General features: G+C 44.1%; 1 protein-coding gene across 1 annotated transcript in view; it reads left to right on the top strand.

The window, feature by feature from the left end:
• LOC127633694 (myosin-16-like) overlaps window positions 1–24,751 on the top strand; it is an 84,840-nt gene that overhangs the window by 23,646 nt on the left and 36,443 nt on the right. The window contains exons 4-7 of the mRNA XM_052112950.1: window positions 1,417–1,521; window positions 12,578–12,664; window positions 13,149–13,294; window positions 18,592–18,682. Coding sequence (XP_051968910.1) covers window positions 1,417–1,521; window positions 12,578–12,664; window positions 13,149–13,294; window positions 18,592–18,682 — 429 coding nt within the window. The remainder of the gene's footprint in view (window positions 1–1,416; window positions 1,522–12,577; window positions 12,665–13,148; window positions 13,295–18,591; window positions 18,683–24,751) is intronic.

Here is a 24,751-nt window from a genome sequence, read left to right as displayed (position 1 = left end):
AGAGATATCTGCTTCTCAGAGGTACTTGAACTTGTGCTCATTATTGTAAATCATGCATCATTAGTAATCAGTAGAATATGATTTGCGAGTGTTTTGTAATCATTTATGCTTGATGATTTGGCAGTAATGGCCTAGACATTATAGAATAATCTCACTTTATAATTCTGACTGTTGATTAGAGCTGTTTTTTGAAAGTTAATTACGATAATGAGGGGTTTTGATTTTTAAAACTTGTAACCATGTATATGGGTAGTTGACATGAAATACTTTTGGAAAGTTGACATGTCCTGCGAAGTATGGCTATTTGGCTATTTGTACATTTCAAATAAAAATGTTCATGCAGCAAAAACATTTTAAATAAATTACTGAAATTAAAAAGGTGATAAAAAGTGCTAAAGTGTTAAAAAATATATATATATATATATATATTCACTTTTTCTTTTACATTTATAGAAATTTCAACCTAAGTGCTGATGATGGTTGAAAAAAGCTCATGGTTGTGTTATGCATCATCTACCGACTCATTAAGCATTCATGATCTAAACATTCATGTAGTCACTCATGTTTTTCCTTTCTTATTTAATTATTTTTGTATATATTATATATATTTTTTTGGTATGGATCTTTCAACAGCTGTTGATCCTTTGGCAAGTGTTTTTCAAATACATTGTATCCATGCTAAACCTGTAAGATCCTGGTGGTGAGTTTAAAGCAAGACCAGACCTGTACCACTTGTTTGCTTTTTTATACTTGAAGTGAATTTGTAGTCCATTTGTTGTCATAGCAACATTGTAAGTGACGTCAATTTGTGACCTCAACTCAAAAACTAACTTAAGGTTTGAAGAGTAAATATTCTGTTTTCATTGATTTTAGATTAAAGACAAAAGCCCACTAGATATTTTTAAAGATGACATGGCATGATCAAAATGATTATTAACATTACTGCACTTAAACATAAAGCAGTGCTGACTTAAAAGTCGACTGACTGACTTTTAATTCAAGCTGTGTGTGCAGCCTTTCAATCATAGCTTGTAGTCCATCATTTTTTCCAATTACAATTTTGTCTCATCTTTGAACAATTTGCAATGAATGCAGATGTGTAGGGATATTTGTCTGCTTACACTGTCTATGTCTATCAGAATATGCTTTTGAGTTCAGAGAGAAGTGAAATGACAGCTGTGGTATCAGGATGAAAGTGTTTAAGAAGCTTCTCAACCCCTTAATAAGCCCTTCTGCTTTACATCTGCTTCTCAAAGCTCAGACAGGCCCAAACACACGCACAGACACACGTGTTCCATATTTGTCCCTCATGTCACAGTCGAACCAAATCACTTCCACCACATACACAATTAGTACAAGCCAATAAATTATTGATGTACTGTATGTGAACTGACACTGCACCTTCACTCTCTCTAGTCCTCAGACTCTGCTGTGAGGAAGCTCACTGAGGAACTCGAACAAAAAAGTGAACTAGTACAGAAGCTACAGAAGGAAAAGGAGCACCTGGTGGAGCTGAGCCAGGTAAGTCTCTGTGAGATCATATGGGTCATTCCTGTGACGCAGTACCTTTTGAAATTTCAAAAAAAAAAAATAAAAAAAGATATGCTTGTTATTTAATTTAAGGAAGTATTTAGAAAAAAAAAGGACAAGCTCAGTCAACAGGGGCATAGCCAAAACCTTTTTTCAGGGGTGGCCAGGTAAGACACTATGATTATTTAGGTGGCCAAAAAAAGTAACGTTTGGTTACGTATGTAACCTCCGTTCCCCGAGGGAGGGAACGACACGTTGTGTCGGAGAAGCAACACTAGGGGTCTCTCTTGAGCGCCGATATTCACCTCTGACCTATTGAAAAGGGCCAATGAGAGTTGGCAGTCAGTATTTGCATACCCCGTCCCTGCATACGGGTATTTAAGCGGGGCAAATACGGAAGTTGAGTCAGGATTTTTCTGAGGAGCCGGAAATGGTCCGGCCACAACAGTGGCTCGGTTCAGCAACATGGCGGAGGAAAGACACAACGTGTCGTTCCCTCCCTCGGGGAACGGAGGTTACATACGTAACCAAATGTTCCCCTTCTGTCGCTCTCTCCACGTTGTGTCGGAGAAGCGACACTAGGGGACCCATTCCAATCTTGCCATGCGCTGAACCATGTACGTGAACCGCCGATACAGAGGCGGGCAGGGATTCCATCCAGTGCCACGCATCGTCCGTACCTGGCTGCACGTACCCTTCCCCAATGGCCCATAAGAACATTGGAATTCTTTTGGTTACCCTGGGAGGGGGAACAAGGCGATGTTTGCCAACATGGGAACGGGCCAGCCTGGCTGGGCCTCTTTTCTCTCTATGTTTCTCGCATAGAGCAATCACGGCCGGGGCCCTTACACGCAAATAGGGAAGGGGGTCTTATCCCAGACCCTGCGGAGACCACACCTGCCCTTTTCTTGGGGAGGAAAAGTGGTAGACACGTCACACGGCCGTCTTAGAGCTCATGTGGAAAGTATGGTGCGGTGGTAGATCCAGCCTAGAAAGGGGGGAGTTGCTACAGCACGGCGACCGAGGCAGCTGTAACTGCCTAGGGAGACACGGGGGTCCGCTCGTAAGGGGACAGAACCGTGGAGTTACACACAGGGGGAGTCCGAGCAGGAGGCCTTACCTGTGGAGCACCTATACCAGTACAGGGTGGCCATTAGGATACCCGCAGTGGCTTGGGCCGGCGAGTTCCTCCGCTGAACCGCGGACCCGGAGGGCTGGGGAGGAATCGACCAGGGGCCCGACTCGGAGTGGGGAGCCCTGGGAAGAAGGCGCACTACTTTACCTTGACATCAGGAAAAGGGCGCTGGGCGCAAGCGATCCACCCAGCTGGTCGGTCTACGTGTTACCGAGTTCTACGGGCTCAGACCTGACAAAACACGAGACGCAACCGACTCAACGCGGAGGTTGTAAAACCTCGCGAAGGTGTTGGGTGTTGCCCAACCCGCGGCTCTGCAGATGTCTGCTAGGGAGGTGCCCCTGGCCAGTGCCCACGAGGACGCTACACCCTTGTTGAGTGAGCTCGGACCCGCAAGGGTAGGGGCACGGCCTGGGTGTGATAAGCCAGTGTGATGGCGTCGACGACCCAGTGGGCGAGCCTCTGTTTGGAGACAGCATTCCTTTTCTGCCGTCCCCCAAAGCAGACAAAGAGCTGCTCAGAGCGTCTGGTGCTCTGTGTGCGGTCCAGGTAAATGCGCAGGCCGCGCACTGGACATAGCAACGAAAGGGCTGGGTCTGCCTCCTCCCGGGGCAGCGCTTGCAGGTTCACTACCTGATCTCGGAACGGTGTGGTAGGAACCTTGGGCACATAGCCCGGTCGTGGTCTTAGGATCACAGACGTATCTGCCGGACCGAACTCCAGGTAAGTGTCGCTGACAGAGAACGCTTGCAGGTCCCCGACCCTCTTGATAGAGGTGAGCGCGATCAGCAGGGCCGTCTTAAGGGAGAGGGCCCTGTGTCCAACTGATTCAAGCGGCTCGAAGGGAGGTCTCTGGAGTCCTGCCAAGACTACCGAGAGATCCCAGGAGGGAACTAGGCCTGGCCGGGAGGGATTCAACCTCCGAGCGCCTCTCAGGAACCTGAGGATCAGGTCGTGCTTACCCAGAGATTTGCCGTCTACAGGATCGTGGTGGGCGGCGATAGCGGCAACATACACCTTGAGGGTGGATGGGGACAGCCTCCTGTCCAGCCTCTCCTGTAGGAACAGAATCACTGACCTAATCGCGCATGTCTGTGGGTCTTCAGCTCGGGAAGAGCACCAATCTGCGAACAAGCGCCACTTTAGGGCATAAAGGTGCCTGGTAGAGGGGGCTCTGGCTTGGTTAATTGTATTCACAACGGTCGCCGGTAAGCCGGCTAGCTCTTCCGCGTCCTGTCCAGGGACCAGACGTGGAGGTTCCAGAGGTCTGGGCGCGGGTGCCAGAGCGTGCCCCGTCCCTGAGAGAGGAGGTCCTTTCTCAGAGGAATTCGCCAGGGAGGAGCTGTCACGAGAAGCCTGAGTTCTGAGAACCAAGTCCAAGTGGGCCAGTAGGGGGCCACCAACGTGACTTTCTCCTCGTCCTCCCTGACCTTGCACAGCACCGGTGCAAGAAGGCTCACTGGGGGAAATGCGTACTTGCGCAGCCCTGAAGGCCAGCTGTGTGCCAGCGCCTCTGTCCCGAGGGGAGCCTCTGTTAGGGCGTACCAGAGCGGGCAGTGGGAGGTTTCCTGGGCGGCAAACAGGTCTACCTGGGCCTTGCCAAACCGTTCCCAAATCAGCTGGCCCGACTGGGGGTGAAGCCTCCACTCCCCGCCGGGCAGGCGTTGTCGTGATAGCGCGTCCGCTATGATGTTGAGCTTGCCGGGGATGTGAGTCGCTGCTGGCTCCATAGGAGAGACTACGGGCGAGTTGTGACATTTGGTGGGAGCGTACGCCGCCTTGGCGATTTATGTACGCCACCACCACGGTGCTGTCCGATCTCACGAGGACATGTTTGTCCCGAACTAACGGGAGGAACTTCCTGAGAGCAAGAAGGACGGTCAGCAACTCCAGGCAGTTGATGTGCCAACGCAGCGGGGCCCCTTTCCAACGGCCCGCTGCTGCGTGCCCGCTGCACACGGCACCCCACCCAGACCGGGAGGCGTCGGTTGTGACCAGAACGCGTCGGGACACCTGCTGCAGGGGCACTCCTGCCCGTAAAAAGCAGAGGTCTGTCCAAGGTCGGAGTGTTTTGAGGCAGGCAGGGGTGATTCTTACCCGATGCGTGCCGTGGTGCCATGCTTGTCTCGGGACTCGAGTCTGGAGCCAGTGCAGGGGTGGTCTCATATGCATCAACCCCAGCGGCGCGACCGCCGCGGAGGGCGCCATATGCCCCAGGAGCCTCTGGAAAAGTTTTAGAGGGACCACTGTGCCTGGCTTGAATGAAGCGAGGCAGTCCAGCACCGACTGAGCACGCTCGCTCGTGAGACGTGCTGTCATTGAGACTGAGTCTAACTCCAGCCCGAGAAAAGAGATGCTCTGAACCGGAGTGAGCTTGCTCTTTTCCCAGTTGACCTGAAGCCCCAAGCGGCTGAGGTGCCGGAGCACCTGGTCTCTGTGTGTGCATAGTAACCCTCGAGAGTTTGCTAGGATGAGCCAGTCGTCGAGGTAGTTGAGTATGCGGATGCCGGCTACTCGTAGCGGGGCAAGGGCCGCCTCTGCGACCTTCGTAAAGACGCGAAGGGACAGAGTCAGGCCGAAGGGGAGGACTTTGTACTGAAACGCCTGGCCGTCGAACGCGAACCGTAAGAAGGGTCGGTGTCGTGGCAGAATTGAGACGTGGAAGTACGCGTCCTTCAGGTCTACCGCTGCGAACCAATCTAGATGCTGAACTCCAGCCAGAATATTTCTCTGCGTGAGCATTTTGAACGGGAGTTTTAACAAGGCCAGGATTGGTCGTAAGCCGCCGCCTTTTTTGGGTACAATGAAGTAAGGGCTGTAGAAACCCTTCCTCATTTCGGTTGGAGGGACGGGCTCTACCGCGCCCTTGGCTAAGAGGGTCGCGATTTCCGTGCGCAGGGAACTGGCATGCTCGCCGCGTACTGCGGAAAAGCGGACGCCCCTGAAGGGGGGCGGGAGCCGGGAAAATTGAATTGCATAACCGAGTCGAATGGTCCGGTGCAGCCAGCGTGATGCGTTGGGAAGCGAAAGCCACGCTTCCCAGCTCTGCGCTAGGGGCACCAAAGGGACGAGTATTTTGGACGTACCTGGCGGGGCCTCGCAGCGGGGCGGAACAGGTAATGCAGCATCGGCCGGCTTCGTTGCGGCCTGAGGCTGAGGTGCTGAGAATAGACTCAAAGACTTACCTTGCTCCGCGCACCCGGCAGGGGGCGGGTTCGTGACTGAGGAGGAGGTCTGATGCTGGCGTCCTCTGGACTCGGGCAGTCGAGGGCAAGCGGAAGGCGGGATCGCCGCGTCCGGTGTACCGGGACTGTCGTGATCTGAAAGCAGATTGCCGTGAGAATGGCATTTGCAGCCCAGGTGACCCAGAGGCAAAGGAAATAGCTCTTTTATTGAGAATGTGGGTACCACAGCCCCCGTCAGGGGGTGTGGCAAATGAAAAAACAAAGGATTCTCCTCCCGGCCCTCCACCGGGGGACGGAGCGGTCTTACCACCTCCGGAACTAACATCTTCGGCTCTGGGTCGGCTGTCTCAGGAACGCTTGGGAGCCTTCCGGGTCCTAGAGGGGGTTCGTGAGACAGGGGCCGTGCGCCGCCTGCGGAGTGCTCGACGCTGGGGCTGAGAGCTGGGCCCGGGTTGAGGCGGAGCAGGAGCTGGTTTCTTCGCAGGGGGACGCCCTCGGCGGGCAGACGGGGTAGGTCTGCGGCGGGGCATGATGTGGGAGATGGCCTCCGTCTGCTTCTTCACCACGGTGAACTGTTGGGTGAAGTCCTCGACGGTGTCACCGAAAAGGCCAATCTGGGAGACAGGTGCGTCCAGGAAGTGACTCTTATCAGCCTCACGCATCTCGACAAGACTGAGCCAAAGATGGCGTTCCTGGACCACTAGGGTGGCCATCGTCTGTCCGAGTGCCTGCGCTGTGGCCTTCGTCGCTCTCAGGGCGAGGTCGGTCACTGAGCGCAGTTCCTGCAGCACATCAGGATCAGGTCCACCCCCGTGCATGTTTCTGAGAGCTTTGGCCTGGTGGACTTGCAGGAGGGCCATCGCATGCAGGGCGGAGGCAGCGCGTCCAGCCGCACTGTAGGCCTTCGCGTTGAGCGAGGATGTTGTCCTACAGGGCTTGGATGGGAGTACGGGGCGACCTCGCCAGGAGGTAGGGCTACCGGGGCATGGATGGTACGCAACTGCCCTATCGACCTGGGGAATCGTGCCGTATCCGTGGTGCTCTCCGCCGTCGAGGGTGGAGAGAGTGGAGCAGGTGGCACCTAGACGAGCGGAGAGCGGGGCTCTCCACGTAGACGTCAGCTCATCGTGCACCTCCGGGAAAAACGGGACATGGGGATGCGAGGCCGCGAACGGCGCCCTTCCCCCAGGAACCAATCATCCAACTGCGAAGGCTGTGGGGAGGATGGAGGGTTCCAATCCAACCCCACGCTCACGGCAGCCCGGGATAGCATGTCGGACATCTGAGCGTCGGCCTCAGCCTGGGCCTGCTGGCCCGAAGGCGGCAGTCCAGGGGAGTCCTCGGCATCAGACACCACACTCTCCGATGCAGCAGCGAGCTCATCCGCTTCGGACTCGGGAGGACAGACGGCCAGGCCGTGAGGTGAGCCGCTATCGCCGCGAGCATGAACGGGGATCAGCGAGCGTGTCGGGGAACGGGAGGTTCGCGGGGGGCTACCCGGCGAAACTGCACCCGCTGCCGCCCCCAGCGCCAACCGCATCGTCCTCAATCCCGTGGGAAGAAGGAGCAATGCGGGGTGCAGCTGGGGTGGCTTGCCTTCTGTTGAAAGCAAGCCGCGACCGCAACGTGGTCATGGTCATGTTCTCGCAGTGAGAACATGAACCATCCACATACGCCGCCTCGGTGTGATCGCGGCCCAAACACACGAGACAGCGCCTGTGGCCGACTGAAGCGGAGAGGCTTGTACCGCATCCAGGAACGACACAGGGGCGGAAAAGCATCTTGAAAAGCACCGCTGTGCTTGCTCTTTTAGAGAAATTTGCTCTTTTACAGGAAATTGCTCTTTTAATACACAGTGTGTGTGTGTGTGTGTGTCTGCGCTGTCGAAGCGCTCAGGGGCAACAATGCACGCCGTGCAAATTACAGAGAAAGCCGCTGTCGTGCGCCGTCAGATCCAACAGCAAGCAGATCGTCAGAGATACAGGAACGTTCAGGGTGTGTATTCTCGCAGCAGACTGCAAACAGACCATCGGCTCCGAAGAAATTTTCTGACTAAACTTCCGTATTTGCCCCGCTTAAATACCCGTGATTCGGGGCGGGTATGCAAATACTGACTGCCAACTCTCATTGGCCCTTTTCAATAGGTCAGAGGTGAATATCGGCGCTCAAGAGAGACCCCTAGTGTCGCTTCTCCGACATAACGTGGAGAGAGCGACAGAAGGGGAACTTCTGATTGTGACATGCTGTACCAAAAGCAAATTCTACAGTGAGAAATTCTGTAAATTCTACATATATAATGTAAATACATTTGGCAGGATTTTGATCCCAGACATTGCAATGGTCGTGATGTAACTTCATATCTCTACACAGAGGTTTGTGCCATGTGGGCGGTTCGCAGCTGTTCAGCCTGAAGAGTGCAGACTGTTTGCGCATAGAGTGGCAAAAAAGTCACCTGTCTGTCAATGTTGCCAAAAGTGCTTTGCACAACAGGGATGGCCAGTGGGGTGGCCAAGCTTCAATCAGGGGTGGCACTGGCCACCATGTAGCTAAGCCCCTGTCAGGCGATAAAAGAAAATGAACAGGAATCCTAACAGAATGGAAATAAATCTAAAGTTAACCATTGCTTAGAATCAGAATCAGAATGAGCTTTACTGCCAAGTTTGCACACCTACACAAGTCAACATTTTTTTATGGTAATAGGAGAAACAAGTGCTCACAGAACATTGCAGTGAGACACAGAATATAAAACAAGTTAAGAGTATAAATAGACATACAAAAGGGGGGTTGTTGTCTCTACTTAGTGATGTCCTTCAGACCTCACTACATTCCACACAGATGCAGGATCTCAGCTTTTCAGAGTAGCTTCTTTTAGCCACTCTCATTTCCTTAGTCAGTTTGTTTCTGGCCTGGTTGAGTTTTGTCTGGGTGTTGTTGCTCCAGTTTTTCACCAGATGAATACTCGGGAGCTGAGTCCTAAAGCCACATTATCGGAGCTTCACAAGAGCGACAGTATGCTTCCCTAGCGTGCGCCTCTTGGAGTGCTTGTAGAGCACCGTTGTGTCTCCAACTTAGATGTCTAACAAAATGTCAGAATAATCAAACACCGGCAAAAAATTATCAGGTATGCTCTGCCAAATATTCAGTAGTTAATCCCTGGTGAAACTGATTGTGAAAGAGTTACAAAAAGAAAACTCCACACCGATGCAGCCATCCATGGCGCCATCTAGTGAGAGAGTAAGAGTTAACTTAACTGAATGTCTCTAATTGAAGTTAAAGTTCAGTGAGTGAACTGACTACAGATATCATGGCAAAAAATTTAAAACACATATTTGAAGAGTACTGCATGTTAATATATGGTTTTCACTTATATATATATATATATATATATATATATATATATATATATATATATGTATATATATATATATATATATATATATATATATATATATATGTCACATGTACATATATAGAACATATATTTCAAACTTCTTCAAAATGTAAAGGGTCAGGCAACCAATCTACAGTACTTAATCCCTATATATATATATATATATATATATATATATATATATATATATATATATATATATGCTCAAATAAATGCTATTTTAATTTACATTTAACATTTAAATATATGTTCATATATGGTCATTACTCCATTACTGAATTCATTGAATCCATTGCTAATTGTTGCTAATGTTTGTGCTATTGTTTTCCAACCAAAAATGATGTCACATCCTGGAGGATTGTGTAATAAGGAAGTGGCATTTGTTGATTAAAATAATTTTACAAGGATGGAAAGTGATACTGGGGTAACCTATAAATTAATTCCAACAATATTCCCAAGAAGTCATGTTTTGTTTAAATCAATTCGATTAGACCAAGGAAAAATGTATGAAACACTTGGAATATTTCTTAATAAATTTCCATTTTTTTTTATGTAAGAAGTTTGCATCCGGGGACGTGGCAAAAGTGGCAACAATCACTAAACTGAAACATAATCAAAGCATTTGAGTTTCAGATTTTATACAACATAAGAAGACCTATACGATGGAGGCATGAAAATATACTACATAGTAGAAATGACCCACAAGGACCTGCTGTTAGGAATTCCTTGTCTTGTTTCACTGTTGCCCTCTGTCTGCCATTTTTGTCACCTTTGCATTCCATAGTTTTCACTTTTGTCCCTTGTTTAGCTCCACTGTCTCACTTGTCATTGTTTAGAACTACACTTCCCAGAATCCACCTGCCATCATCACTGCCATTTTGTTCATTGTTTTCACCTGTGTCTCATTCTGTCATCACTCACTGTGTATTTAAGCCCTGCTTTTTGTTCACTCCTTGTTGTTCGTTGAATGTTGTTAGCCTGGTGTGTGTTCCCTGCCCGTGTTTTCTAGTTTTATGTTTATTTGATCGTCTGGAATCCGATCCTTGAGGGGGGGCTATGTTAGGAATTCCTTGTCTTGTTTCACTGTTGCCCTCTGTCTGCCATTTTTGTCACCTTTGCATTCCATAGTGTGGTCGTTCATTCTGTTATGAACGAGCAGCGAAGGCAGACGAGGAGATGCGGATCCAGTTGCAGTTCAACTTTATTTCATAAACAAACAGGCAAAACACAAAGGAAAACCCTCAATGGGGAAATAAACATAAAACTAGAAAACACGGGCAGGGAACACACACCAGGCTAACAACATTCAACGAACGACAAGGAGTGAACAGAAAGCAGGGCTTAAATACACAGTGAGTGATGACAGAATGAGACACAGGTGAAAACAATGAACAAAATGGCAGTGATGATGGCAGGTGGATTCTGGGAAGTGTAGTTCTAAATAATGACAAGTGAGACAGTGGAGCTAAACAAGGGACAAAAGTGAAAACTATGGAATGCAAAGGTGACAAAAATGGCAGACAGAGGGCAACAGTGAAACAAGACAAGGAATTCCTAACACCTGCATACTCTGGATGCATTTGTTTATTTACCAGAATCTATTACACAGAACAGTAGCAATGTTGTCCCTTTGGAGATGCTCAGACAGATGTTGGACAGTTTTGACTGATGTGGTATGAAGGTCTATCATGAGTCAAGGTAAATAATGCAGTCAGCACAGGTTGTTCTCTTGCATGAGGTAGCTGCATCTGGAAGACGCTTCACATCCACTTGGCAAAAACGCAGTTTTATTCTTTAATCTGGAAAGTAACTTAGAGGGCCCGGGTCACTGCTGCGATTATTTCTAAATGTAATTGAGCGTATGAAAAATGTTTACTTCAAAATGTTTCAAAATTTAGAGCAGTGTATTGCTTTGAAATCTTAATTACCAATCAAAGTATTGCACAACACAATACAGTACATAGTGTATTGAATCTCCAGTAATTGAAAAAGTTTCGCAAATGTTAGCAAAGCTGCATACCCTCAAAGTGATAAATTATTAATGTATTTCTGACCCGGATTAAAGAATGGCAATTTAAGATGATTTGGAACAAATGGTCCTAAGTACTTTGTAAGTAATCAGTCTTCATGTACACTGTAGAAATGTAATTAGTGAGAGAGAAACAATCAAGAAAACATGAGATTTTTGAGTTCTCGCAACAAACTTTTTAAGATTTATTACCAGTAATACGATTTATTTTTTTAGGCTATTAAAATGTGTTCATTCTTTAAATATAATGTTTATTTTTCAGCCAATAACTTCTTATCAAGGCAACTATTTCTTATTCCTCATATTATCAACTAGCAGCACAATAAAATGATCATTTTTTCATTATTTCAAGCTAATTTCAATCTTCCTCTGAAAAAAATCTTGCATAGCAAAGGTAATAGTCAAAACAGTGACACTTCACGACAAGGTTCCTTTCGTTAACATTAATAAATGCATAAGTTATTATGAACAAACAATGAACAATATATATTTTTAGCATTTGCTAATTTTTGTTAATGTTTGGTAATAATTGTTCATTGTTAGTTCATAGTGCATTAACTAGTGTTAACATATACATACAAATTTAGATTTAAAAAAATTTGTTAGTATATGTTGAAATTAACATTAACTAACATGAATTAATGCTTAAAAGTATTGGTCATTGTTAGTTCATGTCTCAAAATGCTTTACATTTCTGTCTCAAAATGTCCCATATGCTGGATAAAATGTTTTATACAGTGTAGATCACCTTAGAGTACACCTTAGATGTCAAGAAGTTTCCTTTTTTGTCTCATGATTTCTTTTGTGCTCTATAAAACTCTATGAGCAGTGTCCATAATTGAAGCCAGATGTTCAACAGTAGCAGCTCTCTTTGTGAGGTAATATCTGCCTGTGATTTATGTCCTGTGGCATTACCCTCCTGCCTGCCCTCTACACATAACATGGAAGTCATCGCCAGAGTTGATGGACAATTGAACTCTTCACTCAACGAGTCAAAACTCCCGTAGAGCACCTAAGAATGATATACAAACTTTTAGAGAATGAATCGTTTAGTTGGCGTGATGTTGTTGCTTAGTGTGGGTTACTTTTTACTCACATTTACTTTAGATGAGTGAATGTGCTTTTCAGGGTTATATTTGATTAAGTCATCATGCTGTAGACTTCTGACATCCCCTGTGATGCGGCAAATGAAGGCATCCCAGCTGGGGATCAAAGATGGCAGCGAGGCAGATGCGAGAAAATCTTGTATGGAGATTTAATGCCACATCTTCTGGACAGACCAATACGTCTTTGTTTTATTTTTCCAGCAAGCCATAGAGGACTTGCAGTGTGAGGAAGAGAAGGTGAACCTCCTGACCAAAGAGAAAGCCAAGCTAAAGCTGCAGGCGGAGGATGTGAGTGCAGTAGATTACTGTGGTCCAGGCCACTGTTAGAAATCCTAACCCAGAGCTGGAGGGATAATTCATCCAAAAATTATTATTACTCGCATTACAGTTACTGAATTTTATGTTGTTATGAACCCTAATAACATTCTTTCTTCTGTGAAACACAGAAGGGCAGAGTGACTCAGCCAATATTAATTTATTTTGTATGGGAAAAAAGATGCAATTCTAGTGAATGGTGACTGATGCTAACATTCTACCTAACATCTTCTTCCGTTCCATGGAAGAAAGAAAGTCATATGGGTTTGGAACAACATGAGAGTGAATGATAACAGAATTTATTGTTTTGCTTGCACTATCCCTTTAAAGATCACTGTGAATTGGCTAATTGTACCCAGATTGGGAGTCATTGTTTTGGAAGAATGCATGTTGATTGCACTGGGAATGGAAAACAAGTAAATATCTCTGCTTGATGTGTGACCTTGCATTGTCCTAGCTGGAGTATCTGCTGGAGCAGGAGAGGAACCAAAGGACGGATTTGGAGAAGAGCAGGAGAAAGTTGGAGGGAGACAGTAAAAACATCATGGACAACCTGTCTGAGATGGGCAAGATGCGGGCCAGCCTGCAGGAGATGATGAAGAAGTAAGTTAAATGAAAATTCTCTCATGAGACCTGAGTGTGACTGCTGTGTGCATTTTCCATTTCCCTTTTTGATTTGTTACTAGTAGTACCTAATAAACATGCAAAATATAAAACAAAATGCTATATAACATTAATTTATAAATTTATACATTAATATATAAAAATTAGAGCAAATAGTTTTCCTAAAAATGTATGTCCTCATATGGGGACAGCAGGACCAAGTTGTGAAATTTTAAATAATATCAAACCAAATAATGGCAATTATCAAAATGTTTATTATGTTTCCTGGAGAGTTGGTAATTCATGTTTTTAAGACCTTTACAGCTGATTTTCAGTAAAACTGGTTTGGAACAATGTGAATTGGGAAAAGCACAAATAAAAAACTATATATAAAAAAAAAAAATTATACATTGACAACAAAATCTCAATGTTCTCTCTTTGCATTGTTAAACAATAAAGTGGCAGCCAGTGCTGGAGCATTTTTCCAGTCAGAAATTAGCATAATTAATTTTGATACAAGTACTGGCCAGCATCATCCAATCACTGCCAACTATGTTAAAATAAAATTATACATTAAAAATTCTAAATCTAAGTACAGATTACCATTGTCCCATGTCTGCCAAACATGTTGAGTAGTTTAACATCATCTGCAGCCTGAAACTGAACTTTTGGTTGGATGTTAGGTGTGAATGCACTTAGCTGCAAAGGAAAGCTATAGGATACTCCCTTGCTCCCTATTTAGTGAATGATTTAACCTACAGTTTGCTGTCTGTCTGCACTGGTCTCAGAACAGTTTGAAATGGACCTTATTTTCATCCTATTTCCATATAAAACCTCTGAAAGCAACATTTTTCAGCTTTTGAATGCACCTATTGATTCTCAACATGCTCAGAAAAATATAGGATTTCTAATGGAAAAATAGCCCTATAGTCTACGTCAGTGGTGATTGTGTTTAACAGCGTGTGGTTTTGTGATAAATCAAAAAACAAATTTAAATGGCATATTAAGATTAAGATTCAACTTTATTGTCATTGTGCAGAGTACAGCTACAGAGCCAATGAAATGCAGTTGTTTTCACATATCCCAACTAAGCTGGGGTCAGAGCGCAGGGTCAGCTATAAAACATCACCCCTGGAGCAGATAGGGTCAAGGGCCTTGCTCAAGGGCCCAACAGTGGTATCTTGGCAGTGCTGGGGCTTGAACCCCCGACCATTTGGTCAGTAACCCAGAGCCTTAACCGCTGAGCCACCACTGGCCCTATACTGGCAAATTAGAGACTCAAATCTTTTGACTCAAACAGGTTTCAATGTAAAAACTTAATTAGGTTTCTTACCAGATGTAGTTTTGTTGGCGTTTCTCCCAAAAACAAACTTTGCAGAGATCGGGACCATGTTGTTTTGTCACATGACCCAGTGTGTCAAAAGTTTAACCCTTTACTGACAGCTCAGAGTGTCCTGAAATGAGATCAGTCGGTGAAATTATATTATGCATAGCATATAGTGAAGACAAAACACATGGTCCATGTAGGAGGATGCGGGGTCGCACAAGGTTAAAGAGTTGAAAACTCACCCAAAAATGTAAACTCTATAATTTACTCACCCTAATGTTGTTCCAAACCTGTACGGATTTCTTTTTTTCTGAGGAACACAAAAGGAAAATGTTAGCCTCAGTCACTTTTAACTTTTATAGCACAGTTTTTCCATACAATAGAAGTGAATGTTGACTGAGGCTGTTGGTCCCTAAACATTCTACCAAACATCTTCTTTTGCGTTCCAAGAAAGAAAGTCATAAGGCTTTTGAAGAACCCCTAAGGTGAGGTAATGATGACATTATTTAAATTTTTTAGTGAACTATCCATTAAACAGATGGTGCAGAACTGTTCATATAAATTTCGAGGGGTTTCACAGATGCATTTCACAAATTGAGACTAAAAACTAAATCTTATTCTGGAATAGTTGATATGTTATCAGAGCAAGATCTGTGAAGGCTTTGGTTCTTGAAAAATGGAAGAAAATGGATTTAACATTGGTCGCATTGGTTCTCTTCTAAAATATTGTTTGCTTAATCCTGAATTAAATTTATAATCTAAGTCTAATGAACAAGACCATACCCTGTTGAAAAGACCAGCATTTCTGTTCACCAGGAAAAAAAAAAAATCAGAAAATCGCTTTGAACTGTGGTAACGTTTGTACCTGACAAATTAATGATTATAGACTGACTATTAAAATATGTGTAGCCATATGCAATCATCTATAATTGATAAATATAATCTTTAATTTTGTATGATTCATCTCATTCTACTAAGAATGGTAACTATAAGGCTTAACTTGATAAAATGCAATGACGTGTAAAACCAATATGATATTGTAACCAGGAACTTTCATGTTTTGTTACCTACACGTATAACAGCCATGAAAAAAATCTCATGTTTATTATGTAAGCGTTCGCTGGCGTATGCAGAGAAAGCTGATGACAACGAATATCATGTCTCTTGTACCATTCTCAAGATATAAAAGTTAATGATTAAATATGCACTGGTTTTGAGTGGGAGATTTTTTTATGTCTGAAACAAAGGACCATAATTCAACTGTGGGAAAAGTTGCCCAAGTGAATCTGAAAAGTCACTTCTGATTGGTGCAGGACACCTTTGGGGATGTGGCCAATTTCAGTTCAAATATTTCCGAACAGGAAGAACACGCTCTCTTGCTCTTCTCTCTTCATCGTCTCTACATTCTCACCTTCTTCGGCTCTCCACTCTTCTGCCTGCACGTGCTTCTTCTGGTCGTTCTGCTGACCAGTAAGAGGTCCATGCCTTGTGAGGTCCAAGGAAGCTCGGGACTCGACGTCCCGAGAAAACTCATCCCTCTCTACGGCCTCGCTTCAAAATTATTATTCATACAGACAATAACTTCGATCATACACAGATCAAAACATCGATGGAACGAACTTTCGACCAAGAACCAAGCCATACAAAGAATGTAAGGAAACACCAAAGACATGCAAGTACATCTACAATATTGTGCTCAAAGTGCTGGTGTATTAATTAAATAATTTGGGTAATCCGATGTAGACTCAAATAAGGTTAAATGGTTCATAAGGCATTGTCAACAGCCTACAAAAAGTTCATTTTCACAGCTTCAAAGCTGTACCTAAATACGTGTGATGTTATTTTCAATAAGCCATGAAAATAATATCACTCCAATAAGTGAATTAATCATGATTCCCTTATTAAAGCTAATTCCTTACATTAGAAATTGTGAGCTGATACAACAAGATGTTGTTTTAGGATTGTAATGGTGGAGAATCTGTTGAGACAAATAATCTAGTTATTTGTCATTTATCTAATTTATAATGGCTGTCGAATGCGACTAATTCCGTTATACATTTCATTACCTACTAAGGTACAATAAGGACAGTTTAATTTAGTCCATAGCTCACATATTTCGAGACCCTAAATTCCCTTCTAAATTTAGCATACCAAATATCTTTACATATAATGGTGTGAGAATGAGATCAATTTAAATTTCACTTCTAAATGTCACATTTCCTTTATTCCCTACACAAGCGTATGTTGTATTTCGGATTCTGGTCCCCAGCATGGGATGCTGATGTTCCTATCTAGTTTTAACCAGAAAGCCACAACATGATTACAAAGGAAATGTATACATTGCTTCTGAATGTTCATGTACTCTGATATTGGCCCCATACTGCTGAATTTCTGACATGCTGCATCGCCTATCCGATATTTTTCAATTCAAGCTTGTTGTGCGAGTAGCCTAAGAGACAGTTTCTGGTACAATGGGTACCAAGAAATAATTTTTAATATGGTGACAATAGTGAGCCTGATTAAGAGTTTATATTTTCACTATTAAATTACATTTTTACTCATTGATGGTTAGGTTTAGGGTTGGGGTTTGGGAATTAGGGCTTATGCTTAATAAAATATTCATTCCTGTTGACTTTATTACATAATTTACAACTAAAAATACAACTCATGCCACTGTGGAAATTTTGCAGAGAAAAGGAACAACACACAAGCCCAACACTATTAGCTTCGACCACTGGAAAGCAGCGGTTTGAATTTCAGTGAGCACAGACCTATTTCTATGTCATAACTTTGGAAGTTCGTTGCTGAATTGAGTTTGAAAGTGGTAAACAACATGTCTATACAAGTCCACCAGATTGACCAGCACCAAATCAGCTCTAACCATCATTAACAAGCTTAGACCAGGATGGAAATGTGTGCTGGTCTAAGCTAGTCTTTGCAGGGTAGGGGGTACACATCTGCTTATATAGTATTTAAATTAATTGATCTGCTTTATATCAATCAACTCCATAAACAAATACACATTTGCAGTCAAGCATTTAATGTCTCCAAGCAAAGTTTAGAAAAAATGTCTATATACTCAGAGATGTAGATAAGTCTCGCAGCAAAACAGATGTTTGGATGTCTGTTGGAGGCTATAACATGATAACTTCTTGAAGCACCGTTATCTTACAGTTAAATACCTTAAGGCTTCTAGAACTGTTCAGACATGATAGGATGCAGATTATTGTTGTTCAGCAAAACCAGCTGTTTCATGGAGGCCCCTATAAGAAGGAAAAAACAAACAAACAAACAAACAAACAGGACATCGTCATAAATACATGCCTTCCTTCATATTTGAACATTTGAGTAATGACGGAAAGAACCAAAAACATACATTTCACTCAAGTCAAGTCAACCTTTATTTATAGAGCACGTTTAAAAACAACAGAAGTTGACCCAAAGTGGTTTACAGATCAAACTAACAAAAGATTAAAATAGACTGATTTAAAGTAAAAAAAATAAAACATAATAAAATAAATAAAAACATTTCAACACAACATCATATATTAATCCACTTCAACCTATTCAATGATCTATTCAAAAGCCACAGAATAAAAATAAGATTTTAAAGAAGATTTAAAAATGGCTAGTGATGAAGCTGACCTCACATGGAAAGAGAGACTATTACATATATTTGGACCTATCAAAGAAAATATATGGTCACACTTAGATCTATAGTGGCAATGAAGAACCTTCAAAAGAATTATTAGAATGATGTTCTGGGATTGACTGGCACTTTTAATAAGTTGAGGCACTGGGTGATGCGTTTCAGGCATGGCTTGCAAATCACGCCGAATACCTCTGCTAAATTAGCCCAGTCACTCTTATCCTCATGCTCTCTCTCTCTCTCTCTCTCTCTCTCTCTCTCTCTCTCTCTCTCTCTCTCTCTCTCTCTCTCTCTCTCTCTCTCTCTACTGTCTTCTGTTAGGAAAGATGTGGAGATAAGCACCACCAGCAATCGACTGGAGGTTGAGGAAACACTGAATGCAGGACTACAGAGGAAGAATAAGGAGTTCCAGGTGAGGCCTCATGGGAGAGCAGGGGAGCGCCAGCATTCCTGTCTTTCAGTGCTGTGGGGGTACACGGCTCTGATTTGTGAGCCTGCACCTTTTGCTGAGATTACTCTTTTGTCAGATATGACAAAAACTTACCTCATGAGTGCAGAAACCGACAATAATCTCTATACAGAGACAGCCCAAGTGTGTATTAAGATGGTATAGCTGGTCTTCCTGTATGGACAAGCAAGTTTTCACCTGGTCTAGCTGGTTTCCTAGCCTGGCCATCCTGGTCCTCAGCTGGTCTAGCTAGTCTTTCAGTCTAGGTTATTATACTGTACTGCTCTATTTTATATTCAATTTGTCCTTCCAACTTAGTTTAGTTTTCATTAGTTTTCGGTTTCTCAGTGTTTTTTTATTTTCAGTTTAATTAGTTTTATTATTTTAAGGCTTCCAAAGCTAAATTGTTTACTGATATCAATTATAGTGTCTAACCACATAATTACATTTCTCAGGGAAGACTTGTGTTACCTCTATCTAGTGGCATGTTCATGTTTAATTAAGGTGGACTATAAATGTTTCAAATTTTAGAATATAGGGTATGGTAAAGTGGGACAGTTAAGCTTGACTCCTATTGCATCCATATTTATTTACTTAATTGGTTAAAATCAAGTACAAAATAATCTTTGGGAAGTAAACAGTTGACTTTTTGAGGTTTAAATTTATTACTTTACATCAGGATGTGTGGCAAAGCTCATTTCATGACAACCGGTGGGAAAAGCATAGTAAATGACAGATACATTTGAGGTAAATCTTGTTAATTTTATTAAAAAAAGGAAAAGTGCATTTAATATGTGTAAATGTTACATTTGATGATTATTAATGTGAAAGTGTATATTCAAATAAAAAAAATAATTCTAAATATTTTGTAGATATTTTCTATTGAATATCTTTTATCTCTGTCCCACATTACCAATACTGCCTGAAAAAAATCTGAGATTTGGTCAAAAGAGGGTCTTTAAAATGTTCTTCTCAGTACTGAGTATTTCTAAGCTTTCTTTCCTGAGCCAAGAAATGTACAATTTCCATAAGCATTCGTCTTTACCCATATTCAACCTACAGTGTATCAAAAACTAAAACAAAAATTTATTCAAGGAAATGTGTATTTTATTTTAGTTAGTGTTTGAGTTTTTGAGTGTATTTTAAGTTTAGTTTCAGTTCCCTTTCATAGGAAGTCGAGTTGCATATTCACTATGGGACACCATTCAAGTGTCATGTTACGATCCCTGGTTGTCTGCCCCGTGTTTCTCGTGTCGCCGTCACGGACTTCAATTCCCATTATTCGACTGGAGGTTGAGGAAACACTGAATGCAGGACTACAGAGGAAGAATAAGGAGTTCCAGGTGAGGCCTCATGGGAGAGCAGGGGAGCGCCAGCATTCCTGTCTTTCAGTGCTGTGGGGGTACACGGCTCTGATTTGTGAGCCTGCACCTTTTGCTGAGATTACTCTTTTGTCAGATATGACAAAAACTTACCTCATGAGTGCAGAAACCGACAATAATCTCTATACAGAGACAGCCCAAGTGTGTATTAAGATGGTATAGCTGGTCTTCCTGTATGGACAAGCAAGTTTTCACCTGGTCTAGCTGGTTTCCTAGCCTGGCCATCCTGGTCCTCAGCTGGTCTAGCTAGTCTTTCAGTCTAGGTTATTATACTGTACTGCTCTATTTTATATTCAATTTGTCCTTCCAACTTAGTTTAGTTTTCATTAGTTTTCGGTTTCTCAGTGTTTTTTTATTTTCAGTTTAATTAGTTTTATTATTTTAAGGCTTCCAAAGCTAAATTGTTTACTGATATCAATTATAGTGTCTAACCACATAATTACATTTCTCAGGGAAGACTTGTGTTACCTCTATCTAGTGGCATGTTCATGTTTAATTAAGGTGGACTATAAATGTTTCAAATTTTAGAATATAGGGTATGGTAAAGTGGGACAGTTAAGCTTGACTCCTATTGCATCCATATTTATTTACTTAATTGGTTAAAATCAAGTACAAAATAATCTTTGGGAAGTAAACAGTTGACTTTTTGAGGTTTAAATTTATTACTTTACATCAGGATGTGTGGCAAAGCTCATTTCATGACAACCGGTGGGAAAAGCATAGTAAATGACAGATACATTTGAGGTAAATCTTGTTAATTTTATTAAAAAAAGGAAAAGTGCATTTAATATGTGTAAATGTTACATTTGATGATTATTAATGTGAAAGTGTATATTCAAATAAAAAAAATAATTCTAAATATTTTGTAGATATTTTCTATTGAATATCTTTTATCTCTGTCCCACATTACCAATACTGCCTGAAAAAAATCTGAGATTTGGTCAAAAGAGGGTCTTTAAAATGTTCTTCTCAGTACTGAGTATTTCTAAGCTTTCTTTCCTGAGCCAAGAAATGTACAATTTCCATAAGCATTCGTCTTTACCCATATTCAACCTACAGTGTATCAAAAACTAAAACAAAAATTTATTCAAGGAAATGTGTATTTTATTTTAGTTAGTGTTTGAGTTTTTGAGTGTATTTTAAGTTTAGTTTCAGTTCCCTTTCATAGGAAGTCGAGTTGCATATTCACTATGGGACACCATTCAAGTGTCATGTTACGATCCCTGGTTGTCTGCCCCGTGTTTCTCGTGTCGCCGTCACGGACTTCAATTCCCATTATTCCCGGCCCTCATCACTGCCAGCACCATGTTATTGTTTTCACCTGTTTATCATTTTGTCATTATCGTGTCCCTGTATTTAAACCCTGCTGTTCCTCCATTCCTCTGTCGATCGTTGTTTGTGTTTGTAGATGTCTGGAAGTTGATGTTTAGCCCAGATTAACCTGTTCATGTACCCTTTTGATGTTTTCATGTTTTTGTTTCATTTTTCCCATCGTGGACGTTTCCTTTGTTCCTGTCTGTCTTGTTTTGACCTTGATAAATAAAACCCGCACTTAGATCCGCACTCCTCGTCTGCCTCCTCCTATTAACGTTACACATGTGTTCTGAAGCCCTTATAGAATCACGGCAATTAATGGTCTGATTGCGCTCAAGTTACGCCCCAGGGAGCTACGTCATGTGTTCCATAAAGGTGCTCGATTTCGTGCCATCAAGTTAGATTTTCTGTTCTTCCGTGCATGATTTTTCCAGGACCGTCAAAGTGTTGGCACCCATTTACTTGCATTATAAAGACTGACAGAGCTCTATCTTCTAAAAATCTTTATTTGTGTTCTGCTGAAGAAAGACAGACATACACATCTGGAATGGCATCTGAGTAAGTGAATAATGATAGATTTTTCAATTTTTAGGTGAACTATACCTTCAAAGTAATAGGTCACCCAAAAATGAAATTCATCTGAACTTCGGCCAACATGAAAACACTTACATGCTTGCTGCATGCTCTCTGTGTTGTATTGCATGGATATGAACTAAACAGGAATGTATGTTAATCCATACTTCTCTACTATATAGTAGTATGCCAAAAACAGTATGCCAGTGGAATCGTATGTCAGAATCCCAATTATTTTCTTAGTAATGATAGGCAGTAATATCAAGTCTGCTGGTTTGGTCCCTCAGGATCTCACCTAACTCAAAGAACACCCAGTATTACTAAAAAAATAAACCCATGTCATAGCATAAAACATCACAATTAACATTAAACAGAACTTGAAACATAACTATAACCTCCAATTACTTTTAAATGTAAATGAATAACACACCCAAATGGTCCTGCAAACCTGCACAGATGTATCTCATTAATCATGCAAAGACAACAGCCAATAGCAAGTTCCCCATAGCAATAGCAAGATCGCCCGGTGCTCCCCTCCAAGGTCTGTAGGAAGTCAGGAGACAGAAGACATCGTCACTGCCAACCAAAGCCTACAGCGCCACCGGACAGGCCGCTTCCGGCTTGCACTCTATGGCCCTCCTGCAAGTCCACCAGGCCAAGGCACTTAAAGATCTGCACTTGGGTAGTCCTGACCCCGACGTGTTCTAGGAACTGCGCTCAGTGACCGACCTCGCCCTCAGGGCCATGAAGGTGTGGACACTCGGGCAAGCTATGGCGACCCTCGTGGTTCAGGAACGACATCTGTGTCGAGATGCGGGATGTGGACAAAGTCCTTAACGCCCCCATCTCCCATTTCGGTCTCTTCGGCGACACCGTCGAGGACTTCGCCCAGCAGTTCTCAGCGGTGAAGAAACAAACATAGGCCATTTCTCACATCATGCCCCATCGCACCACCAGCACAGGCGTGCTCCGTGTGCACACCGAGGTCATCCTCCTGTGACTTCCAGGAAACGTGCAGCTCTGCCTCAACCTGGGCCCAGCTCTCAGGCCCAGCGTTGAGCGCCCTGCAGAAAGCGCACGCCCCCCTTCTCACGAACACCCTCCAGGACCCGAAAGGCTCCCAAGCGTTCCTGAGATGGACGACCCAGAGATCGAGACGTTTGCTCCGGAGCTGTTAAGCAAACCACTCTTTTCCCCGGTGGAGGGCCAGGAGGAGAATCCTCAGTCCAGTTTGTTTTGTTTGCCACACTCCCTTTGGGCTGCGATACCCACATTCTCAATAAAAGAGCAATTTCCTCTTCCTCTGGGTCACCTGGCCCGCAAATGCCGTTCTCACAGCATCCCGGTGCCACACCTCAACCAGTCCAGAGGACGCCTTCATGGGACCTCCTCCTCAGTCACTAACCCTTGTTCAAGCCAGGCACAGCGATTCTTCTAAAACATTTCCAGAGGCTCCTGGGGCATATGGCGTCCTCCGCGGTGGCCGCGCCACTGGGGTTGATGCATATGTGACCACTTCAGCATTGGCTCCAGACCCAAGTCCCGAGATTGGCATGGCGCCGCAGCACGCACCGTGTGTTTATCAACCCTGCCTGCCACCAGACTTTCAAACCCTGCACAGACCTCTGTTTTCTACGGACAGGAGTCCCCTTACAGCAGGTTTCCCAATGTGTTCTGGTCACCACAGACGACTCCAAACTGGGTTGTGGCGCCGTGTGCAACAGGTACGCAGCCGCTTGCCTCTGGAAAGGGCCCCCGCTGCGTTGGCACATCAACTGCCTAGAGTTTCTGGCTGTACTTCTTGCCCTTCGGTGGTTCCTCATGCTAATTCAGGGCAAGCACATCTTGATCCGTTCGATCAGCAACACGACAGTAGCGTACATAAATCACCAAGACGGCGTGCGCCCCCATCACATGCCACAACTCGCCCGCTATCTTCTCCTTTCCCGACAACTCATATCCCGGGCAGCCTAAACGTGGCAGCAGACGCGCTGTTGCGACAAGGTACACCCAGCGGAGAGTGGAGGCTTCACTCCCAGTTGTTCCAGCTGATTTGGGAATGGTTCTGCAAGGCACAGGTAGATCTGTTCGCCTCATGAGAGACCGTCCACTGCCCTCTCTGGTACTCCCGAACGGAGGCTCCCCTTGGGACAGACGCGCTGGCACACAGCTGGCCCCGGGGGCGGTGCAAGTACGCATTACCCCCAGTGAGCCTTCCTGCACGGGTGCTGTGCAAGGTCAGGGAGGACGAGGAACAATTCACTCTGGTGGCCCCCTACTGGCCCACTTGGATTTGGTTCTCGGATCTTGTGCTCCTCGTGACAGCCCCTCCCTGGCGAATTCCCCTGAGGAACAACTTTTTTTCTCAAGGATGGGGCACCCTCTGGCATCCGAGCCCAGTCCTCTGTAACCTCCACGTCTGGCCCCTGGATGGGATGCAGAATATCTAAGTGGCCTACCAACTGCTGTCATAGACACGATCAACCAAGCCAGAGCTCACTCTACCAGGCAACTTTACATGAAAAGTTGGACGAATTGGTGTTCTTCCCGGTCCGAAGACCCGCAGAGGTGCGCAGTTGGGTCAATGCTCTCATTCCTGCAGGAGAGGTTGAAGGGGAGGCTGCTCCCCTCTGCTATTGCGGCCCACCATGACGCAGTAGATGACAAGTCTTTGGGTAAGCACGACTTGATTATCTGGTTCCTTAGAGGCGCCCGGAGGTTGAACCCTCCCTGGCCAAGCCTGTTCCCCTCCTGGAAATCTCTC

This window comes from Xyrauchen texanus, chromosome 40 (genome assembly GCF_025860055.1).
Source record: "Xyrauchen texanus isolate HMW12.3.18 chromosome 40, RBS_HiC_50CHRs, whole genome shotgun sequence".
NCBI lineage: Eukaryota > Metazoa > Chordata > Actinopteri > Cypriniformes > Catostomidae > Xyrauchen > Xyrauchen texanus.
Note: the sequence above shows the minus strand (reverse complement) of the source record. Positions and strands in the feature narration are given on the sequence as shown.